Source organism: Schistocerca piceifrons, chromosome 2 (assembly GCF_021461385.2).
Source record: "Schistocerca piceifrons isolate TAMUIC-IGC-003096 chromosome 2, iqSchPice1.1, whole genome shotgun sequence".
In the NCBI taxonomy this organism is placed as follows: Eukaryota; Metazoa; Arthropoda; class Insecta; order Orthoptera; family Acrididae; genus Schistocerca; species Schistocerca piceifrons.
Window position 1 is genome coordinate 877,564,251 of NC_060139.1, and position 22,026 is coordinate 877,586,276.

General features: G+C 41.4%; 1 protein-coding gene across 1 annotated transcript in view; it reads right to left on the reverse strand.

Moving 5' to 3' along the window:
* LOC124777642 (hemolymph lipopolysaccharide-binding protein-like) overlaps positions 1-21,656 on the reverse strand; it is a 40,790-nt gene extending 19,134 nt beyond the window's left edge. Inside the window, exons 1-3 of the mRNA XM_047253118.1 lie at positions 21,585-21,656; positions 2,792-2,955; positions 2,582-2,717 (exon numbers count right to left, since the gene is read on the reverse strand). Coding sequence (XP_047109074.1) covers positions 2,582-2,717; positions 2,792-2,947 — 292 coding nt within the window. The 5' untranslated portion in view covers positions 2,948-2,955; positions 21,585-21,656. The remainder of the gene's footprint in view (positions 1-2,581; positions 2,718-2,791; positions 2,956-21,584) is intronic.
* Between the last annotated feature and the right edge of the window lie 370 nt (positions 21,657-22,026).

Genomic DNA, 22,026 nt, shown 5'->3' on the forward strand with positions numbered 1-22,026 from the left:
TTTTAGCTCACGCAGGCTGGCGTAAGGAGGGAAGAACTATACTGACGTGAGGTCTGGAACATGACAAGGAATTAGAATTCAGAAAGCGGACGTAAGTAGTTTGATACTTAACTTTAATCCATTAATGATGAGCGTCGCTCTTGACGGTACATGAGTCACAATATTATCTGTTCAGAAGACATAGTAACTGGATATGGCCCCTTGCTAGGTCGTAGCAAATGACGTAGCTGAAGACTATGCTAAACTGTCGTCTCGGCAAATGAGAGCTTATGTAGTCAGTGAACCATCGCTAGCAAAGTCGGCTGTACAACTGGGGCGAGTGCTATGGAGTCTCTCTAGACTCGACCTGCCGTGTGGCGGCGCTCGGTCTGCAAACACTGATAGTGGCGACACGCGAGTCCGAAGTATACTAACGGACCGTGGCCGATTTAAAGGCTACCACCTAGCAAGTGTGGTGTCTGGCGGTGACACCACACTAGGCAATAATGCAGCCACTGTACCTTTTCTATTGGGAACTTAATCGAGATTTTTCTGGTCGAGGTTACACTAAATGTGAATATTACATTTATTTTTTTTCTGTTGGGAGGTTACAACCAGAAAGGAGTTGCGTGACATAAACGAAAATTGGTAGGCATGTTTCTACACCTCTCGAGCGTTAGTTACCTATGAGACTGGACGTGGTGAATTGATGTTAGCCATCACTCCCTTGCAGACGACAAAGACGTCATTGTCAGCACTTCGTTGAGTTTGAAAGATGTCGTGTAATAGGGCAACGAGAAGATGGATGTTGCTTCTGCGATACTGAAGAAAGACTTGGCAGTAATGGAGCCACTGTATGTACCTGATCGGTGGCAGCGGTGGTCACGAGAATGTGTGATCGCAGGAGGACTGCGCTATAGACGGCCACGTGGCACTACTGAGAGGGAAGAACGTCGTGTCCAGTGTATGCCTCTGGTGCATCGTACTGCATGCATCATAATGCATCTACAGCAGTAATGTGAGCAGCATTTGGCACCACTGTGACACAACGAACTGTTACAAACCGGTTAATCCATGGAGAGCTCGAGCGAGACACCAGTATTATCCGTTCCACTGACCCCGGTGACTGCAGTAGCGTAAAGTGAGAACTCAATGGAGCCAGGTTGGAGGGCTGTAGTGTTTTCTGATGAAAACTTGTTCTGCCTCGAAGGCAGTGATGACTGTGTGTTGGTATGAAGAAGGTCAGTTGACGGTCTGCAACCATCCTGTCTGCGTTCGAGACACATGGGCCTACGTGTGGATTTATGGTCTGAGGTACGATTTCGTATGACAGCAGGAGCAGTCTCGCGGTCCTTCCACGCATCCTGACGTCAGTTTGGTGATTCGGCCTTCTGTGCTGCCCTTCATGAACGGCATTCCAGGGGCTGTTTTGCTACAGGACAACGCTGGTCCACATAACGCTGTTGCAGCCAAACATGCTCTTCAGAGTGTCGACATCTTACCTTGGCCTGCTCGATCAATAGACCTGTTTCCAATTTAACACATATGAAACGTCACCAGCAGACAACATTACCGTCATCAACAACAGCATTATACGTTCCTGTAGCCGGCCGAAGTGGCCGTGCGGTTAAAGGCGCTGCAGTCTGGAACCGCAAGACCGCTACGGTCGCAGGTTCGAATCCTGCCTCGGGCATGGATGTTTGTGATGTCCTTCGGTTAGTTAGGTTTAACTAGTTCTAAGTTCTAGGGGACTAATGACCTCAGAAGTTGAGTCCCATAGTGCTCAGAGCCATTTGAATTTGAATCGTTCCTGTATTTGCCTAGCTACTGAAACACGCATTGAAGTTCATCCCACAAACTGACATTCGGCACCTGTACAACACGATGCAGGCACGTTCGCATGTCTGTATTCATAATTCGGGTGTCTATACCGTTTATTAATGTACCAGCATTTCACATTTGCAATAGCTTATCTCGGGTTTCCATTAATCTGTGATCTTGCAATGTTAATCACTTGAATATGTTACACAGAAAAATGTAATGCAGAAATTTCATATCCGTACACTGATTACTTTTGGTCTTTCGATTTTTTTTGTTTCTTATATGAAGCTTTTAGAAGGAAGAAAGAATCGATATAACAATCATTCGTCGTAGAGGTCATCAGAGATAGCGTAGAAACTCTGATACTGGGATAGAATGAGGGAAAGCGGCGATGCCTTTCTTACGAAACTATCCCGGAATTTTCCTCAGACGACAGAGAGAAGGGGCGGAAAATCTAAAACTGGATCGATGGAAGGAGGTTTGAATCGCCCTCCTCCTGAATGCGAGTTCAAATACACATAAGCAGAAAGTGCGAACAACTCTCTGATGACCATGGAAGGAGGGGAAAACCAACAACATCAATGAGTAGCACAGACATTCTTCGCTACAGAGCCTAAATCGCGAAGATAGAAGCAACAGGAGAAAACAGAGAAGAGATTTCTTTCATTCTGATAGAACCAAGGTTTTCTTCCTTCTTTGGTACTCAGAGGCGAAACTACACTTAACTAAAATAAAAATTTGCTGGAAGTCGGAAGCTCCTTTCGTGATGCTACGTACTGACCTACAACACTGAAAAACGTCGTCAGGGTTTCGTCGTCACCACAACCTTGACGGGTAACGTCGATGTCGTAATGCAACGGCCTTTCCTCAGCCAGTAGGTCACTGACGTCTCTTCTACTTTTGCGGATGAGAGCCGCCTGTAACAGACCAGACAACTGATGAGTTTCCCTGGTGTGAGGGTAGTGTTAGCAGCCGGCGAGGGTACACCAACCTTGGTTATCCAGTGACCCGTAAGGTTGCGGAAGCTGCTCGCAGAGAGGCTAACACTGCTTGCAGAGGACGACACACAGTCGTCTGCGAGGAGCTCTCGAGGCGATGCCACAATGAAGAGTGTCAGCAGAAGCTGCCAAGTGCATTCCCAGGCCATACTGTCCTCTGAAAAACCAGACAGAACACGGTTAGGAAGACTTGGCAAGGTACAGAAGTCGATTCGAATGCACAAAGCCCGACAAAGTACGTCAATCATCCAGATTTCATGGACGGATGTCAATGTAACTTTGTACACATACTCTCCGTCATTGGGCGTGTAAAGGGTCGTAATTCTAAGTGATACGTTGAATTGGCACCAGAGCACATTAAGTGTTGTTCGTGGTAGGTATTATTACCAGTCTTGGTAATATATACAGTGAAGTGACAAAATTCATGACCCTTCGTAATATCGTGTCGGACCTCCTTTTACCCGGCGTAGTGCAGCTGTAACTGAACACCACCAGACCACCGTTCCACCAACCTCAAGCGCTTGATCTGCACCCATGGATGCAGCAGCGAAAAATAAGGGAGGTTTCTCAAATATTCAGATACCCCAAAACCGTAACCATTGAGGATGGCTTCATGTTGCCTACGGCCTGGCTGCCAGCGATACCATCCCGGGGGACCGCATGCGTTCACCGGCCAGCAGCACCACTTGTCCCGTATTTAATAGCATAAATCGTGGCGTTAACACTTCCACACAGGGAAACACTGCACATTATAGAAGCTGCCGATTTGTCATTGTCTACCAATCACCACAAAAGCTGCCTACCAATCACTTAGTAGTGGCACAGGCAACCTGCCAGTACGTTGTTTCCTACCAGTTTCATGCCAGAGTTGCCTTCCAATAAGCCACCAGAGTAAAACAGATAATATCCTGGCGTTCAGTGATCCCCTCCCCCCTTGCTCCAACCCCTAATAGTACACATAGCAAGTGTCAAGTGACATCCCAGAGATGTGACTTTGGTTTTTTTTTTTTTTTTTTTTTTTGGTCATCAGTCTACTGTCTGGTTTGATGCCGCCACGAATTCCTTTCCTGTGCTAACCTCTTCATCTCAGAGTAGCACTTGCAACCTACGTCCTCGATTATTTGCTTGACGTATTCCAATCTCTGTCTTCTTCTACAGTTTTTGCCCTCTACAGCTCCCTCTAGTACCCTGGAAGTCATTCCCTCATGTCTTAGCAGATGTCCTATCATCCTGTCCCTTCTCCTTATCAGTGTTTTCCACATATTCCTTTCCTCTCCGATTCTGCGTAGAACTTCCTCATTCCTTACGTTATCAGTCCACCTAATTTTCAACATTCGTCTATAGCACCACATCTCAAATGCTTCGATTCTCTTCTGTTCCGGTTTCCCCACAGTCCATGTTTCACTACCATACAATGCTGTACTCCAGACGTACATCCTCAGAAATTACTTCCTCAAATTAAGGCCGGTATTTGATAATAGTAGACTTCTCTTGGCCAGAAATGCCTTTTTTGCCATAGCGAGTTTGCTTTTGATGTCCTCCTTGCTCCGTCCGTCATTGGTTATTTTACTGCCTAGGTAGCAGAATTCCTTAACTTCATTGACTTCGTGACCATCAATCCTGATGTTAAGTTTCTCGCTGATCTCATTTCTACTACTTCTCATTACCTTCGTCTTTCTCCGATTTACTCTCAAACCATACTGTGTACTCATTAGACTGTTCATTCCGTTCAGCAGATCATTTAATTCTTCTTCACTTTCACTCAGGATAGCAAAGTCATCAGCGAATCGTATCATTGATATCCTTTCACCTTGTATTTTAATACCACTCCTGAACCTTTCTTTTATTTCCATCATTGCTTCCTCGATGTACAGATTGAAGAGTAGGGGTGAAAGACTACAGCCTTGTCTTACACCCTTCTTAATACGAGCACTTCGTTCTTGATCGTCCACTCTTATTATTCCCTCTTGGTTGTTGTACGTACTGTATATGACCCGTCTCTCCCTATAGCTTACCCCTACTTTTTTCAGAATCTCGAACAGCTTGCACCATTTTATATTGTCGAAAGCTTTTTCCAGGTCGACAAATCCTATGAAAGTGTCTTGATTTTTCTTTAGCCTTGCTTCCATTATTAGCCGTAACGTCAGAATTGCCTCTCTGGTGCCTTTACTTTTCCTAAAGCCAAACTGATCGTCAGCTAGCGCATTCTCAATTTTCTTATCCATTCTTCTGTATATTATTCTTGTAAGCAGCTTCGATGCATGAGCTGTTAAGCTGATTGTGCGATAATTCTCGCACTTGTCAGCTCTTGCCGTCTTCGGAATTGTGTGGATGATGCTTTTCCGAAAGTCAGATGGTATGTCACCAGACTCATATATTCTACACACCAACGTGAATAGTCGTTTTGTTGCCACTTCCCCCAATGATTTTAGAAATTCTGATGGAATGTTATCTATCCCTTCTGCCTTATTTGACCGTAGGTCCTCCAAAGCTCTTTTAAATTCCGATGCTAATACTGGATTCCCTATCTCTTCTAAATCGACTCCTGTTTCTTCTTCTATCACATCAGACAAATCTTCACCCTCATAGAGGCTTTCAATGTATTCTTTCCCCCTATCTGCTCTCTCCTCTGCATTTGTGGAATTCCCGTTGCACTCTTAATGTTACCACCGTTGCTTTTAATGTCACCAAAGGTTGTTTTGACTTTCCTGTATGCTGAGTCTGTCCTTCCGACAATCATATCTTTTTGGATGTCTTCATATTTTTCCTGCAGCCATTTCGTCTTAGCTTCCCTGCACTTCCTATTTATTTCATTCCTCAGCGACTTGTATTTCTGTATTCCTGATTTTCCCGGAACATGTTTGTACTTCCTCTTTCATCAATCAACTGAAGTATTTCTTCTGTTACCCATGGTTTCTTCGCAGCTACCTTCTTTGTACCTATGTTTTCCTTCCCAACTTCTGTGATGGCCCTTTTTAGAGATGTCCATTCCTCTTCAACTGTACTGCCTACTGCGCTATTCCTTATTGCTGTATCTATAGCGTTAGAGAACTTCAAACGTATCTCGTCATTCCTTATTACTTCCGTATCCCACTTCTTTGCGTATTGATTCTTCCTGACTAATGTCTTGAACTTCAGCCTACTCTTCATCACTACTGTATTGTGATCTGAGTCTATATCTGCTCCTGGGTACGCCTTACAATCCAGTATCTGATTTCTGAATCTCTGTCTGACCATGAAGTAATCTAATTGAAATCTTCCCGCATCTCCCTTCCTTTTCCAAGTATACCTCCTCCTCTTGTGATTCTTGAACAGGGTATTCGCTATTACTAGCTGAAACTTGTTACAGAACTCAATTAGTCTTTCTCCTCTTTCATTCCTTGTCCCAAGCCCATATTCTCCTGTAACCTTTTCTTCTACTCCTTCCCCTACAACTGCATTCCAGTCGCCCATGACTATTAGATTTTCGTCCCCCTTTACATACTGCATTACCCACTCAATATCCTCATACACTTTCTCTATCTGTTCATCTTCAGCTTGCGACGTCGGCATGTATATCTGAACTATCGTTGTCGGTGTTGGTCTGCTGTCGATTCTGATTAGAACAACCCGGTCACTGAACTGTTCATAGTAACACACCCTCTGCCCTACCTTCCTATTCATAACGAATCCTACACCTGTTATACCATTTTCTGCTGCTGTTGATATTACCCGATACTCATCTGACCAAAAATCCTTGTCTTCCTTCCACTTCACTTCACTGACCCCTACTATATCTAGATTGAGCCTTTGCATTTCCCTTTTTAGATTTTCTAGTTTCCCTACCACGTTCAAGCTTCTGACATTCCACGCCCCGACTCGTAGAACGTTATCCTTTCGTTGATTATTCAATCTTTTTCTCATGGTAACCTCCCCCTTGGCAGTCCCCTCCCGGAGATCCGAATGGGGGACTATTCCGGAATCTTTTGCCAACGGAGAGATCATCATGACACTTCTTCAATTACAGGCCACATGTCCTGTGGATACACGTTATGTATCTTTAATGCAGTGGTTTCCATTACCTTCTGCATCCTCATGTCGTTGATCATTGCTGAATCTTCCGCCTCTAGGGGCAATTTCCCAGCCCTAGGACAAGAGAGTGCCCTGAACCTCTATCCGCTCCTCCGCCCTCTTTGACAAGGCCGTTGGCAGAATGAGGGTGACTTCTTATGCCGGAAATCTTCGGCCGCCAATGCTGATTGTTTATCAAAATTTAGGCACTGGCAGGGATCGAACCCGGGACCGAATACTTTTTGATTATGAATCAAACGCGCTACCCCTGGACCACGGTGACTTTGGTAGCCAGCAGATAACCGGAACAGACTGTATATATGGGAAGACATTTCCAGTATTCGCTAATTAATCGCCCTGAAAAGCACCACAGCAAGACGGTCTAAACCTCTGCTGTTAAGCTGATTTAGTGCTTCATAATAACGTGGCCTGATGCCTAAAATTATTTTGCTGAAAACCACACTACCCGTGGAAGGCTACGATACCATTGTATGCAGTTGTAAAACGTTTCGTTTGTGCTATTAGTTAGTGCTAAGCGAAGTATTATGTTTGATTACGCTATCGTTTGAAAGCTGCAGGAACTATAAACAACGAGATAGGCGGCAGCAAACTTTCTTTGTATATCGACGTGTTTGTCTAAATTGAATACAGGCAATAAGCGTAACAACCATTCTCATCACGGTGGGCGCTGAAAAGCTCGCCGTTGAGCGCCCACAGACACCAAACACAGAAACACTCGTTACGGTGACACCAGTGGAGAAGTGGTACGGTTCGTTTATGCTGCGATAATACGGTCAGCTCAGACAGAGGGAATAGAGCCCCAGTAGTATTGCCAGCTGCTTCTTACGGACTAGTAACTTCTTTACCATTGTTATGATTTTCTGTAATGACACCACACCTCAGTTTCGGGTATTTCAACAAAGTCAGTTCCTGTTTCGTGAACTCGAAGTGTCTTTAAGGAAGTTATTTATTCCAAAGTCACTGTCCTCCCCTTATTTTTTAGCTGACTCTTTAAACGCAACATAACTAATAGCAACATCAGGTCAGTCTACTGTTTTTGAAATTAAATTTTTTGGAACAATTGCGTCTCTTCTGAAATGCATCTGCACACTTGATATTAAAGTGTGTGATAGTTTGCACCAGCACATGCCAAGCAAAATTGTGTTTTATGCAAAATTATATGCATGTACATAATATTGATATATTGTTACGAATGACGTAATGTACAGGTTTCATGTCACTTTCTGATACGCTCTTCTTCAAGTAATGGAGATATTAATGGTGTTTTTAAGAATGCGTTGTTATACACACAGGGTGTGAGAAACACCACAAATACAACGCATAGCCATGCCTTACAGGGAGTAGGAAAAACGTTGACGTTCAAAACATTTTCCAGTCATTTTGAAATGCGTTAACACAGATCCTCTATAGTTTTCAAGGGAATCTTATTCCATACTTCCCACAAAATAGTGGAAGGTGGAGCTAACGAAGGAGGAGTTGCATAGCGGTCGCACACCCTTCTCTCCAGAGTAGAGCACCAAAACTCAATAATGATGAGGTCTGGCGACTTTCACGGCCAGGAGAGATGCTACAATTCTCCCTCGTGCTCACGAGACCAGTCCTGAACGATGCGAGCTTTGTGGACACGGGCCCTGTCGTCTTCGAGCACATCATCATCACTGGGAAACAAACACTCTACAATACGATGGACCTAATTATCCAAAATGGACATTTGATCTTTGGCAGTAATGTGACCTTGCGGAGCAACAATGGAGCCGTGATTACCGAATCCCCGCCATGGTTTACTCTTAGCACATTGGGAGGGAAGCTGAGAGAGTGAAACGAGACTCATCCGTCCAAATGATATTTCTAAGTTTAATGGTTTCGGCACTACTGTTTGCTGTTATGAGAATCTGGTTCACTGATGAATGGTTTTGAAATTCCAGCTCACCTTGCAATGCTCTGTTTCTGGAACCCTCTTAATTTTGTTTCAGTGCTGACAGCGACCGCGATGGGACAAACTCTTGTGCAGTGACTTTTGCAGCTGTCGTCCTTAATTTTTTGTCACAATCGTGTTCAGTGACGTTTATAACGATCACTCAACACAAATGTTGGTCGGCGTTGTGATTTATCATATGATGTTTTACCGAGTTCCACGAATGCGGTATAAATCTTCGATTCGGTACCTCTTCAAATAACAAACACTTCGGGTCTCTTGGTTACGGAACCACCTGCCATACGAACACCAACAGTTTTCTCGCGTTCGAATTGTTCCAGATGTGACATAACACTACACAGACCACTGTTCCGATCGCGACTGACACTTACGTCGTATTGAGGCTTCTGCACAAGTGTCGTTCGTGGCCAAATACAACAGCCCAACCTCCGGACGCGGCTATCTGCTATTATGTTCATGTATGTATATCTCGCGGTGTTCCCATATTTTTATCCAGCCCCGTTATTGAAGAAATGTTATTCCGAGGGATATATTCATGGGTGTGACGTGATATTACAATGAATAAAGTCTTCAGTTTTTGATATTTTATAGTAAATCGAATTTTTTGTGTTTTTAATGTACTATCATGTTCAGAAGTATCCGAACGGAGTGAATTGCTTTCCGCCTGATTTGTATGCGACATACTAAAGTAACTTTCTTGTAGGTCCCTTATCTCTTTTCAGTACACTCGTTTGACAAGTGGAGATGCAAATTAATAGAATAATAATGCTAGTATCAGAAAACACGTTATTAGAGGCGACAAAGCTTTTAACCCTCATGAACACAAAGTTTTATAAAAATCAAAAGTTCAAAAGGAAGTCTGAACTGATATTATGTGGCGAAAATTTTTGTACTTGACCGAAACTCGGATGTTCTATCCAGAAACTACAGTTCCCGTTGACTAACCATGAAATATCTTAAATATGATTTCATCCACAAGTAACAAAGTACACACGTGTTCAAAATCGAAATGACGTGACTTAAGGTATTTGTTAGACGGTGATTTAAATCCAATACATAATGTGATTTTTAAATAATAATAATATTAATAATAATAAATAAGCAGAATCAAATGATAGATACCGACATCCTTCAACGGATATAACAGAGATAAATGAAACTGAAACGACGAGAAGATAGAAGTTTCGGCTTACCCGGATTTGAATCCTGCATCTGTCGACATTGTTTTATAGTCACCAATAGAGGTCAAATAACGTTTCCTTTCAGCATGCAACATCGTTGCATGTACGAATTGGAGATGACGTAACAAAAATTCCGTCTCTGACTGGGAATCAAAATCGGCACCAATCGAGATTGTTGACAACGCAAGAAGAAATTTTAGAAATCAGGATAGTTTGAACCGTTAGTTATAGCTATAAAATGACATGATGGAAATTTTTGTGTCGGAACAGGATTCGAACCTAGACACCTGCGTATCGTGGAGACCTCGAAGAATTAGCACGAAATATGAAACCGTATCGCCCCGAAGCGGTCAAACCCGCGAAAGAACAGATCTCTCTTAGAATTCCAGTCCAGCACATGTATTTTCAACGTGTCAAATACAAATACATAACATTGGTTTATTAACAAATAAAAATTTGTGGTGTAAGAACGGTTACTGCTGATAGCCTTTAAACTTGCCGCGACTTTCCATCCTACACCCATTTTTCTCTCGTCGCTAGCGAAGGGACAACAAGTTTAATGTGGATTTGAAAAAGCTGTGAAATTTACATGTTGTTCCCAGAGACGAACAACGTCTGTTCGTGCATATTAAAAAGCACACAAAGCCATACTCATTCCAACAGACTAGCGAACTAGACACACACAGCTGCCTCATGATTTCTCGTAATATACTCTGGATGAGAATACCGACTTCCAGGAGGTGAAATATAGCCTCTTTTCCTTGAGCGTCCGCATCGCCTAAAAGAGCTGCCAAGGCAAGCCAATACGTTTCTTCAGTTTGATTTTGTAATCACTAAAATAAAATCACATAGTGGCCTTCTGCATCTTTCATGGTCAGATAATTGAGGCGAAGGTTTCTGAATATGATATCGGGCTCATGGCCCAGAACAAAATTTTCAGAAGGTAATCTGCTTTTTAATTTTTGTTTATTATGATAAATTTGAGATGACGAGCGTTAAAGATATGTCATATCCAATAACGTGTTTCATGATATTTGTATTATCACGGTAGTAATTTGCATATAGACTGGTAACCATACAGGGCAGTGTTTTCTAGTGGTCTCTTGTAGTATCCGTTTGGAGTAAGTAAACGTACAAATCAGAAAGAAAAGAATACTTTTAAGCATCATATTCACTGTTGGGCATATAGTTTGGTAATGTATTGAAATCAGTAAACATAAGCCTTTCATGCAAGGAATCGGCGTTTTTCTACTTTCTTTTAATTATTTATGACTTCAACAATTATATCTTGTATTCACACCTATGCGTCAAGACATACAATCACGTGAGTGACAATGAACACTACCCATAGGACAGCTTAATTAAGATGCGAATTATAAAGCCTACAATTAGTTCAGAATAGTTTATATAACAGTATGGAACCAAATGTTATAAGTGATTTTAGAACTTTTACGTTATAGGAGAGTATCGTTCGACGCTTGATAACACGTCTTTGTTGATATAATTTCAATGACCTTTTTTTTGTATGTTGAAGAGGCAACGTCGCTTGATTGCATAAATCTGAACTTCAATAGTCAGGCCATTCTCACATAATGGCTTTGAACCCCGCCACCCCTTATATTTTGAATAAACATCACCAGCAGTGGCGGCAGAAGACACCCTTATCTGCCATCGACCATGTCGAAGAGAGCAGAGGAGCTGACAGAGATTCAAGGAGCTCTTTTGTTCCTGGGGTGGGAAACTGCCCTCTAATGTCAGAAGAACAGGGATGATCCATAACGTGAGAATGCAGAAGGCAATGGAAACCACAGCACTAAAGGTACATAATATGTACCCACAGGACATGTGGCCTCTGATTAATAACATTGTCACAATGATCTTTCACTTAGCAAAAGATTCCAGACTAGCACCCATTCGGATCTCTGGGACAGGATTGCACAGTGGGAGGTGACCATGATTAAAAGATTGAATAGTCCGACGAAGGATAACGCCAACAATTCGGAGCGGGGAATGTCAAAAGTATTAACGTGGTTGGGCTAACAACCCTACCACAACAAAGGTCAAAATTTAATAATGATTGTGGTGTTGCTCACGCTGCTAAATACTGCATTTTAGGGCAACAATAAAGTTATTATGTGTGCAGGTGTCATTAGAGCACAGTTAATAAAGTCATTTCATGTAATAATGAATAAACTAGGCACTCATCTTTTCGTGTTTCCCACGCTGGTCTCCTTGTAAAATCATGGAACAATCGTCGAAAATCTAGGTGGTGATGATTTCAAGCTCGGATGCAAAAGGTCTAGTTTTTTTTATGCGACATTCAAAAGTTTTATAGATATGTTTCACAAACCATTCTTGAAGATTAAACCTTTGAAAGCTAGCACAATGGTGATGTAAAAAATAATCAACACTCCGGATTTAAGTTACACTTCCTTTTTATTTCTTTTGTTGCAATATCGCGTAACACACAAAACATCACTTCACAATACAAAACATACTTGAAAACATCTTCCTCACTGTCAAAAGTTCACATTTTATAAGCTGACTACGTTATGCGTCTTTCCAACATGACGATCGACTCTCTAATTAACTAACTAATAATCGCTTACGCGGCCAAAAATCAGAGTTACAAGTACGTCATAGATCATAGTGACAAAAGAAAGAATACACATAAGAATAATATCATTGCAACATAAACATATCGATGTATCAAAGTAACTCTACATTAATGAAATCAAATCTGAATTTTATCTCATAAATATGTTAACTACTTTACAGAAACACAGTAGAATACTGCTGGTATCGAGAGGTTCAGGTGAGCTGCCGTAATGGTTACGTAATTCAAGTACCATTACATTGGGAAGCTAGAAAAACTGTAAAGGGAAATACAAAGACTCAGTCAAGAAATGGTGAGCTTAAATATAAAGAAGATGAGGATTTATGGTCAGATTAGTGTAGGGCAATATCAACAGCACCATAAAATTGTATAACGGGAGTAGGATTCGTTATGAGTAGGAATATGGGGCAGAGAGTGAGAGTTCAGTGATAGGGTTGTTCTAATCAGAATCGACAGCTAACCAATATCAAAAACGATATTTCATGTATACATGCTGACAGCTCGCATTCCAGAGGACGACGGTTCAATTCCGCGTCCGGCCATCCTGATTTGGATTTAACGTGATTTCCCTAAATCGCTCCACGCAAATTCCGGGATGGATCCTTTGAAAGGGTACGGCAGACTTTCTTCCCCGTTCTTCCCTAATCCGATGAGACCGATGACCTCGCTGTTTTGTCTCTTCCCCCAAACAACCCAACCCAACCCATGCTGACAGTGCAAACCGAAGGTGAGTTAGAGAACGTATACGACGATACTGCATGGGTAATTCAGTACATAACTGCATATTAATATTTAATAGTCATGAGGAATTGGAATGCGGTTGTTGGGGAAGAAGTAGAAGAAAGGATTACTGGAGAAAACGGATTTGGTACTAGGAATGAGAGAGGAGGAAGACTAATTGCGTTCTGCAATAAGTTTCAGCTAGTAATAGCGAATACTCTGTTCAAGAGTCGCAAGCGGCTGAAGTATATTTGGGAAAGCACGGTAGATACAGGAGGATTTCAGTCAGATAACATCGGGGTCAGGCTGAGATTTCGAAACCATATACTGGACTGTAAGGCGTACTCTGAAGCGGATATACATTCAGATCACAATTTAGTGGTGTTGGAGAGTGGGTTAAAACTCATGCGGCTAGTCACCCGTGGTCTGGGGTAGCATGTTTGATTAGTTATCAAAATGTCCTTGATCCCGGGTTCGAAACCTACTAGGGTTTACTTTTCGGTTGATAGTCAGCACTGGCGGCCGAAGGCCTCCGACATAAGACATGACCCTCGTTTTGTCAAAGAGGTCGGAGGAGTGGACGGAGGTTCAGGACACTCCTTTGCCCTTGGGCTGAGAAACTGCCGCTAAAGGAGGATGAATCAATAATGATCAACGACATGAGGATGTAGAAGGCAATGGAAACCACGGCATTAAAGACACAGAACGTGTATCCACAGGACATGTGGCCTGTAATTAAAAAAACTGTCGTGAGGATATCTCCATTGGCAAAAGATTGCGGAGTAGTCCCCCACAGAGGACTGGCAATAGGGAGATGACCCTCAGAAAAAAATTGAATAACCAACGAAAGGATAAGATTCTACGAGTCTGGGCGTGGAATGTCAGAATCTTGAACGTGGTAGGAAAACCAGAAAATTTGAGAAGGGAAATGCAAAGGCTCAATCTAGATGAAGTAGGGGTCACTGAAGTGAAATGGAAAGAAGACAAGTATTTCAGATAAGATGACTGCAGGGTAATATCAGCAGTAGCAGAAAATGGTATAACGAGAGTAGGATTCGTTATGAGTAAGAAAGAGGGGCAGAGAGTGAGTTACTATGAATAGTTCAGTGGTAGTGTTGTTTTTGTCAGAATCGACAGCAAACCGAAATATTTATTATTTTTAATGATTTCTGTTATCGATTCGCTAATTTTGTTTTCAGTAAAACGTAACCCAAAAATTTAAGTGTCAGTAGTGAATGCGACTTTTCACAAGATATGTCATACTCATACTTCCGGAGCCTTCTTAGACGTCTGCAGGATGTTGGGAAATTTCCGTTACAAAGTTCTAGGTAATTGTGAAGGGGAGTGAGTACATAATATTTTGAACAGGAACCACGTGTCATCAGTTTCTAGTTCATTGGCAGGAACTCATTCTAGCAGATCTTCCTCTGCCTCTACAGAGTCTCGTAAATTAAATTCTGTAGGCAGACATCAGATGATCGTCTGACGTAGTACGCGTTATCCTGTCTACACTATTGCATACCACCACAAGCAACTCTGAGACTTTTCTCTTTCCCTCAGCAGCCGTGGACGCGTGACACATCTCAACTGAAACCTCTACAAACCGGAAACGGTACGTTTCCGGAAATGGATTCATATTCAAAATATTATGTATTCACTCCTCTCTACAAGACCTAGAAGCACAGAACGGGGCGAACACACCGTACACAGCATTAAAAAGTATGCTGTAAATGAAAATCAACGACAATTAACGAAATTAATAGTTTTTTAAACTTTTTGTGGTGGTCAAAATGTGTTCCACCACTCGGTGAAACACTGGGAAAAACTGAGTGGTGTTGTTATCACTGTACTAAATAACATTTTCAGGTTCTGTATCCTAGTTATAGAAACACATTTCATGAAATTTGGGTTCTTTAGGTTTTTTTTATCTTGAGCAAGCGTAGCGTGTCTCCCCCCCCCCTTTGCTTACGCGTTAGGGAAAATGCGTCGATATTGCTATGATTACTCTGGGTAAGAAGATTGGGGTATCAGGATCGAGTGATACTAGGTTCATTTAAGCGGAACTCAAGCAAACAATGCGTATAAGGCAGCAGCAATTTGTCCGCACCTTTCCAAAGGAACAATGCTGGTATTAACACTTGTTTGTATAAGGAAATAACGGAAACACCAATCTGAATTTCTAGAAGAGAGTTTGAAGCTTCTTCTTTCGAACTAGTGTTCACCGCTTATACCCTCGCAGTATTTTAAGCGCAGTTCTGTGCCCTAAAGCCGGCCGGTGTGGCGGAGCGGTTCTAGGCGCTACAGTCTGGAACCGCGCGACCGCTACGGTCGCAGGTTCGAATCCTGCCTCGGGCATGGATATGTGTGATGTCTTAGGTTAGTTAGGTTTAAGTAATTCTAAGTTCTAGGGGACTGATGACCTCAGAAGTTAAGTCCCATGGTTCTCAGGGCCATTTGAACCATTTTTTTGTGCTCGAAATATCTAATGAGTCCAATTAAACCATCACTTCACATGAATTATTTCGCAATTTGCTAGTTTTTATCCATTCGTACACCGCAAAGGCGTAGGAAGCGGTCTATAAGAAAGAGTGGTAGAATGGGCAGAAAAGACTGACTACAGGTTAAGCTCAAAAACAAGACCAATGTAAACATTAATAATTCGTTTCCGTTTCTAAGTCACTAGATTTAGATATGTTGGATAAATTTGCATGGTTTCTCTATCAAATTTTTATTACAAAGTTTGCTATTTCTCCTCACATGAACGCATAAGAATTTGAGTATACAGTTCTTCAAACGGTGGTTGTTTCTCTTAATTTAGAAATCAGTCGTTACGACAGAATAGCTTTTGGATATTTATGGTCCTTCAATCTCAAGCTACAAGGCTACGGTCACGTTGTGGAAGTTAGAATATGGATAACTGTCCGGATTGACAAAGAGTGTTTCAAAAAACTCTCCTGCTTTACACTACCAAAGATCACTCTAAATCCACATATCCTGTTGACACACATTACACTGGGGTGACAAAAGTCACGGGATACCTCCTAATAACGCGTCCGACGTCCTTTTACTCGCCGTAGTGCGGAAACGCAACGTGGCATCGACTCAATACGTTCCCTGCAGGAATACGCAGCCACGCTGCCTCTTCAGCCGTCCATAATTGAGAAAGTGTTGCCAGCGCAGGTTTTTCTGCACTTTGTGGACTCTCGATTATGTTTCACGCTGGGCGAGCTCTGTGGCCAAATCATTCGCTCAAATTGCCCAACAGCGAACTACTGTGGCCCGTCGATATGGCGCGATGTCATCCATAAAAACTGCATCCTAGTTTGGGAACATGAAGTCCATGAATGAGTGAAAGGAGTCTCGAAGTCACCGACATAACCATTTCCAGTCATTGATAGGTTGAGCTAGAACAAAGGACTCAGTCAGATCCACGTAAACACAGCCCTCACCAATATGGGGCCAACACCAGCTTACACAGTGCGTTGTTGACTACTTTGGTCAATGGCTTCGTTAGCTCCGTGCCACATTCGAACCCTACCATCCTTTCTTACCAACTAAAATAGGGACTCATTTGACCAGGCTAGGACTGTCCAGTTGTCTAGGGTAGAGCCCTGGAGAAGCGCTCCGGACGATATCGCTGCTGCCACAGCCCATTAACGCCATATTTCGCACCATTGTCCTAATGGATGCTTTTGTTGTACGTTCCACACTGGTTCCTACGGATATTTCACGGACTTTTTCTTGTCTGTTAGCAGTGAAAAACCTACGCAAACGCCGCTGCTATCGGCCGCTAAGCGAATGCGGTGGGTTGTCGGAGGTGTGGGCTAATGCCTGAAATTTGGTATTCTTGGCACACTCTTGACACTGTAGGTCTTGGAATACTGAATTTCTTAACGATATGCGAAATGGAATGTCCCATTCATCTAACTCCAAATACCACATCGCGTTCAAAGTCTTAGACAGCTCTGCCAATGCACTGCCCTTTTTTACCTTGTGTACTCGATAGTACCACCATCTGTATGTGTGCACTTTGCTACTCCATGTGTTTTGGCACCTCACCGAATATGTCTTCAATGCAATGGTTTCCATAGCCTCCTGCCTCCTTATGTCGCTGAGCGTAGCTAATTCTCCCGCCTGTTAGGGACATTTCCCACCCTATGGGCAAGACAAGGCCCTTAAACTCTGTCTACTCCTCCGCCCTCTTTCATAGGGCTGTCCATGGTCATGATTTCTATACAGAATGTAAGCAGTGATGAGGAAGCAGGACATTTTATTGCTAGTCAGACACTCTACCCCTTGACCACAGCTATCAAGATCTGCAAAATATTTATGTCATTCCATCTTTCTCATGCAGATTTGCTACCCTGCCACAAAATATACGATAGATACACTTTTTTAAAATAATTGGAGGTATTGTTGCCGAGTGGAGAGGTGCACTCGTAAGACCCCGGACTTCAGTACCACGTCCAGATATCCAGATTTACGTAAAGCCAATGATTTATTGAAGAGACACGGCCGAATTTGCTTCACCGTCTTTCTCTTAAATCAAATAACAACGTCGTCGACGTTACGTTAAACCTTAATTTTCCTTCTTTTTCTTTGCTGCTCGAATTATGTTAGAATACGTTGTTCACATGAATTTCGGTTGCGTAAGCACATACGGTATGTGACCCAAACAGGGCGGCAGTAAAACAAACTGAAATTTGGTGATATGTAGTTGAATATTTTTTCATAAAGTAATAGTAATTAATGTTCGTACCATTTAATTTCAAATATCAGCGCTGTAAATGTATCTGGGAGTGTAGAACGTTGCACTTAGGCGTCTACTAATAGTATTTTAAAGAAGGACCAATAATCGATGAGAAAATTATTTGAAAATTTTTTCGGCGAAATTCCTATTGTGTATCGTAAGTTTTAATTAATTCTTAATTAATTGTAAGCGCCAGTTTTAGATAAAGTTACCTGGTATGCATTGTTGGTTGTCAAATCATTGTCAAATATGTGAAATATTCCTTCCCAAGTGAGATTGCTACCAAAAAATATTATTCTGTCAAACCTGCCGTCGTACGATGGTCGACAGGTTGGAATTTCTGTGTGTCGGGTGTTTCTGCTATCGGTATCATCCACAATAATGCACCAAATAGTCCTCAAGAACAAAGAGAAGAATAAAGTAGAGCTAAAGGTACTAATATAAGACCTGATATAAGACTGAAATATAAGAATATGAAAATTTAAAAAGATTACAACTCTGAAAATACCATACGTACAGGAAACAAATAATAAATGTATGTACGATATTTATCGCAAAACGTAGGTGTAATTTTACCATTAATATGACGTCCTTTTATCCCCTAACTTGATAGGAAACATTCGTTTAATATCATTCTCCAGACATAGGCAAATAAATAAAAAATAAAAGAAAACAAAATAAGGCAAATAGAAACATAATTCGGTTGAGAAAGCAGGCCGCAAAACTGAGAGACCGTGGCGGTATCCACTGCGCCACCAATACAGCTGAAGTTTTTGTGTCGTAAAAATCGTCTAAATCACGTCGAAAACTTTGACCGCCGTTTCTTCAGAAGTTGCTGGGAAATTCGGTTGTGGCAGTGGCCGTGTTCTCGTAGGTTCCTCTACATATAGTACCATAGTATTATAAGGATCATGGTTATGTTTAATCGCTGTTTATACACATTCATACAACTGGAAATTCAGTACCGCATGCAAGTTTATTAGAGAAAATACCATCTAACGGGACACAAAGCTAAATTTACGAGTGTGATGTCAAACACAGATCATTATCCCGTTTCGCTGGTTCAGAAATCATTCTCAAAAATCGCATGTGGTAGGCCTATTGTCATTAATGTAGTATACTATTAATATAATATGTTGCTAATGTACTAAATGTTGTTATCTGAAAATCCCTACATGTAGCGCTGATAATACTAATGCCTAGTTCTCTTTCTGAGATAAATATCTTTTTCGTTATGAAGGAATGCAGATTCAATTTTTCAGGCAAGCAAATGGGAAGCTAAGCTTTGTAAAGATCAACATCAAAAGGAGAAATCAACATCGTAATTATGGACATATTGACAGCTGATATAGTGTGTGTATGTTGTGTGCAGTGATTGGAGTTGAGAAATAAATTCTATATGTCGAGTGCAGTGACTATTGATAAGAAATGAATGTACAGTCTAACATTAGCTACTTACGTTACGAAAAGACTTTTTTGCAGTAATGTATATGCGAGACACTGTTGTTCACCCGGGACAAACCGAAGAATTTTGCTATGTTTCAAGCGGATGGGTCTCGTGTTCGTGTGTATGGAGACTCTAATACCACCGGAACTTTCTGATTCTAGCTTTACGCGATTTGCAAAATTACTTCAGACAAATAGAGGGATAATTGCCCTATAAGGTCACGGACAGCTAAGTGTTCCAATCTTGTGAAAGTAGACCGTTAATGACGTTCATGTGAATTACTTTTTGTTTTGTAACTTTAATAACATGTCGTGTACAATACCGTAGTACAAATTGTACCAAGATCAATAACACTAATACAGCTACAACGTCTTACTCCCCCAATGGACTATGACACTGCAAATCTCGTAGATAACAGGATTTACGTTATTGTACATCGTATTTAAAACATAAAGAAATCTGAGATCGCGTCTGAAGTGAAAATTCACAAATGCAGCTATCAAAATAAAAGATATCCTCAAAACAATTATTATGAGAACATCGACAAAAGGATAAATTTACAAAAATCGTTTGCGGTGTTCCTGCACTCGAGTTTGTTGGATAATTGTTATGTTGGATTAGCGAAGGTCAGCGTATATGCTTACAGGCTCATTCACCTTACTGAGTTATTAATCTTATATGTAACATTCCGTAACTTGATTAAGGTGGCATCACTCTTTAACACTGTGCAATACTGTGATAGTAATTGCGTCCTGCAAGCGTAAGCTTGATACTTGGTCAAAGTAACTCGGCTGTGCGACGCTCTCGCCATTTCCGTGCAGCATACATTAGAATGATGTTGAATGTCTTTTGTGTCAAACGAATTTTTTCTATACTCGGTAGTGGAAAGCGTTAATGAAGATATAATATATTCCGTACGCTGTGCAATATAAATTAATTTTTCATAGATATAAACATCACATCAAAACTGAGGTTTTTTTATTGCTCTTATGCTGTAATATTGTGTTGTCGCATAAGTTCGTAGCGTTTTTCTATACAACAAACATAACAAATACACATAATCGAGACTTAAGCCATCAGTAATGTATGACGGAATAATCGGCAATGAGTTGCATAAAAGAAATTTTGTTTCCTTAACCGGTTACAGGCACTAAGTGCCCTCCTCCAAAAGGTTATAGCAACCTCATTATTTACAAGTGTCAACAGTACGATGCCTACAGCATACAGCTACGTTCAAGTAGTTCAGAAATATGCTGCGTGCATCTTAATTGTTGACACTCGCAAATCATGCGGGAGTTGTAATCTTCTCAAGAAGGGCTCTAAGTGCCTGTTAAGGAAATAAATTTTTTTTTATACAACTGGGGGTCATTATTTCAATGTATGCGACTACAGTTGCTGAAGATGGATAAAATACTAAACATCAATAATATATTCTACCTCAGTATTTACAACATTCTGCCAACACTGGAGTACCTTTCCGATTCCGTAAGTGTAGAAATCACGTGGCTTTGAGACGAAGATCACATCAAGTCATGTTCGAAGCATAGTTTCATCCGCAAATAAAGTACCTTTTATCTACTGAGTACATATGTATTTATTATATTCACAAAAAGTATAACCTACGTTCATATGTTCATTAGAGTATCGTGTATAAATCTGGAGTAAAGCGGTCAAGAATTTTTCTATACTTTTGGTGACAATGTTTCCCCTTTATACATTACATACTTACTAATACAAAAAGCAAGTGTACAAAAACACACACGCATTCAAACACAACATTGTGTTAAAATTTTAGGTGAATCGACTAACTACCTTTCAAGTTTTGTGAGCACAAACACACGCAAGCGGAATGTTTATATACGAAGATATCAAGATGCGTAAAAGTGGGAAAGACATTAGGATCAGAACGTCACATGGAAGAAGACGATATTGCAATTAGAATGTATTCTGAAAACTGTTACCATATTCTATTGACGCAAACATCTCAATTCCCTCGGTTTCATTGCTTGATAATGTTTTAGTATGTAACAGTACTGCCATTTCGCGAGGCTGACTCTTACTTACGATGATGAAGATCGGTGGCGCTGTCTCCTTCAGAACAGAAACGACTGCTGGCCCTCTCAGTGCAGAAGAGTTGGAAGAGTTGGAGTAATCGTAGTGACCCCACCATGGGTCAGTCCCACTTCCTTTCAAGGAGCAGCTGCGTCTACGGAAAGTACAGAAACAGCGCTGTATATACAAACACAGACCCGGATAAGGATGATAAACGAGATTCTTTGTTGGTCCACAACTGCTTTAATTTTTTTAGAGCCTGGAAGAGTAATCTTACTAAAAATTCGTAGTCCTAACATTTACAGCTGTAACCCGAGAGGCTGTCTGTTTTGTACATGCCTGGTGAACGTAGTACTGTTACTTCAGACATGAGTAGAGCTGTCATCTGCGGATTCATCCGTTTACGTTCCTGTTACCTAAGCGATACTGGCTGATGGTGCACATATTAATAAGT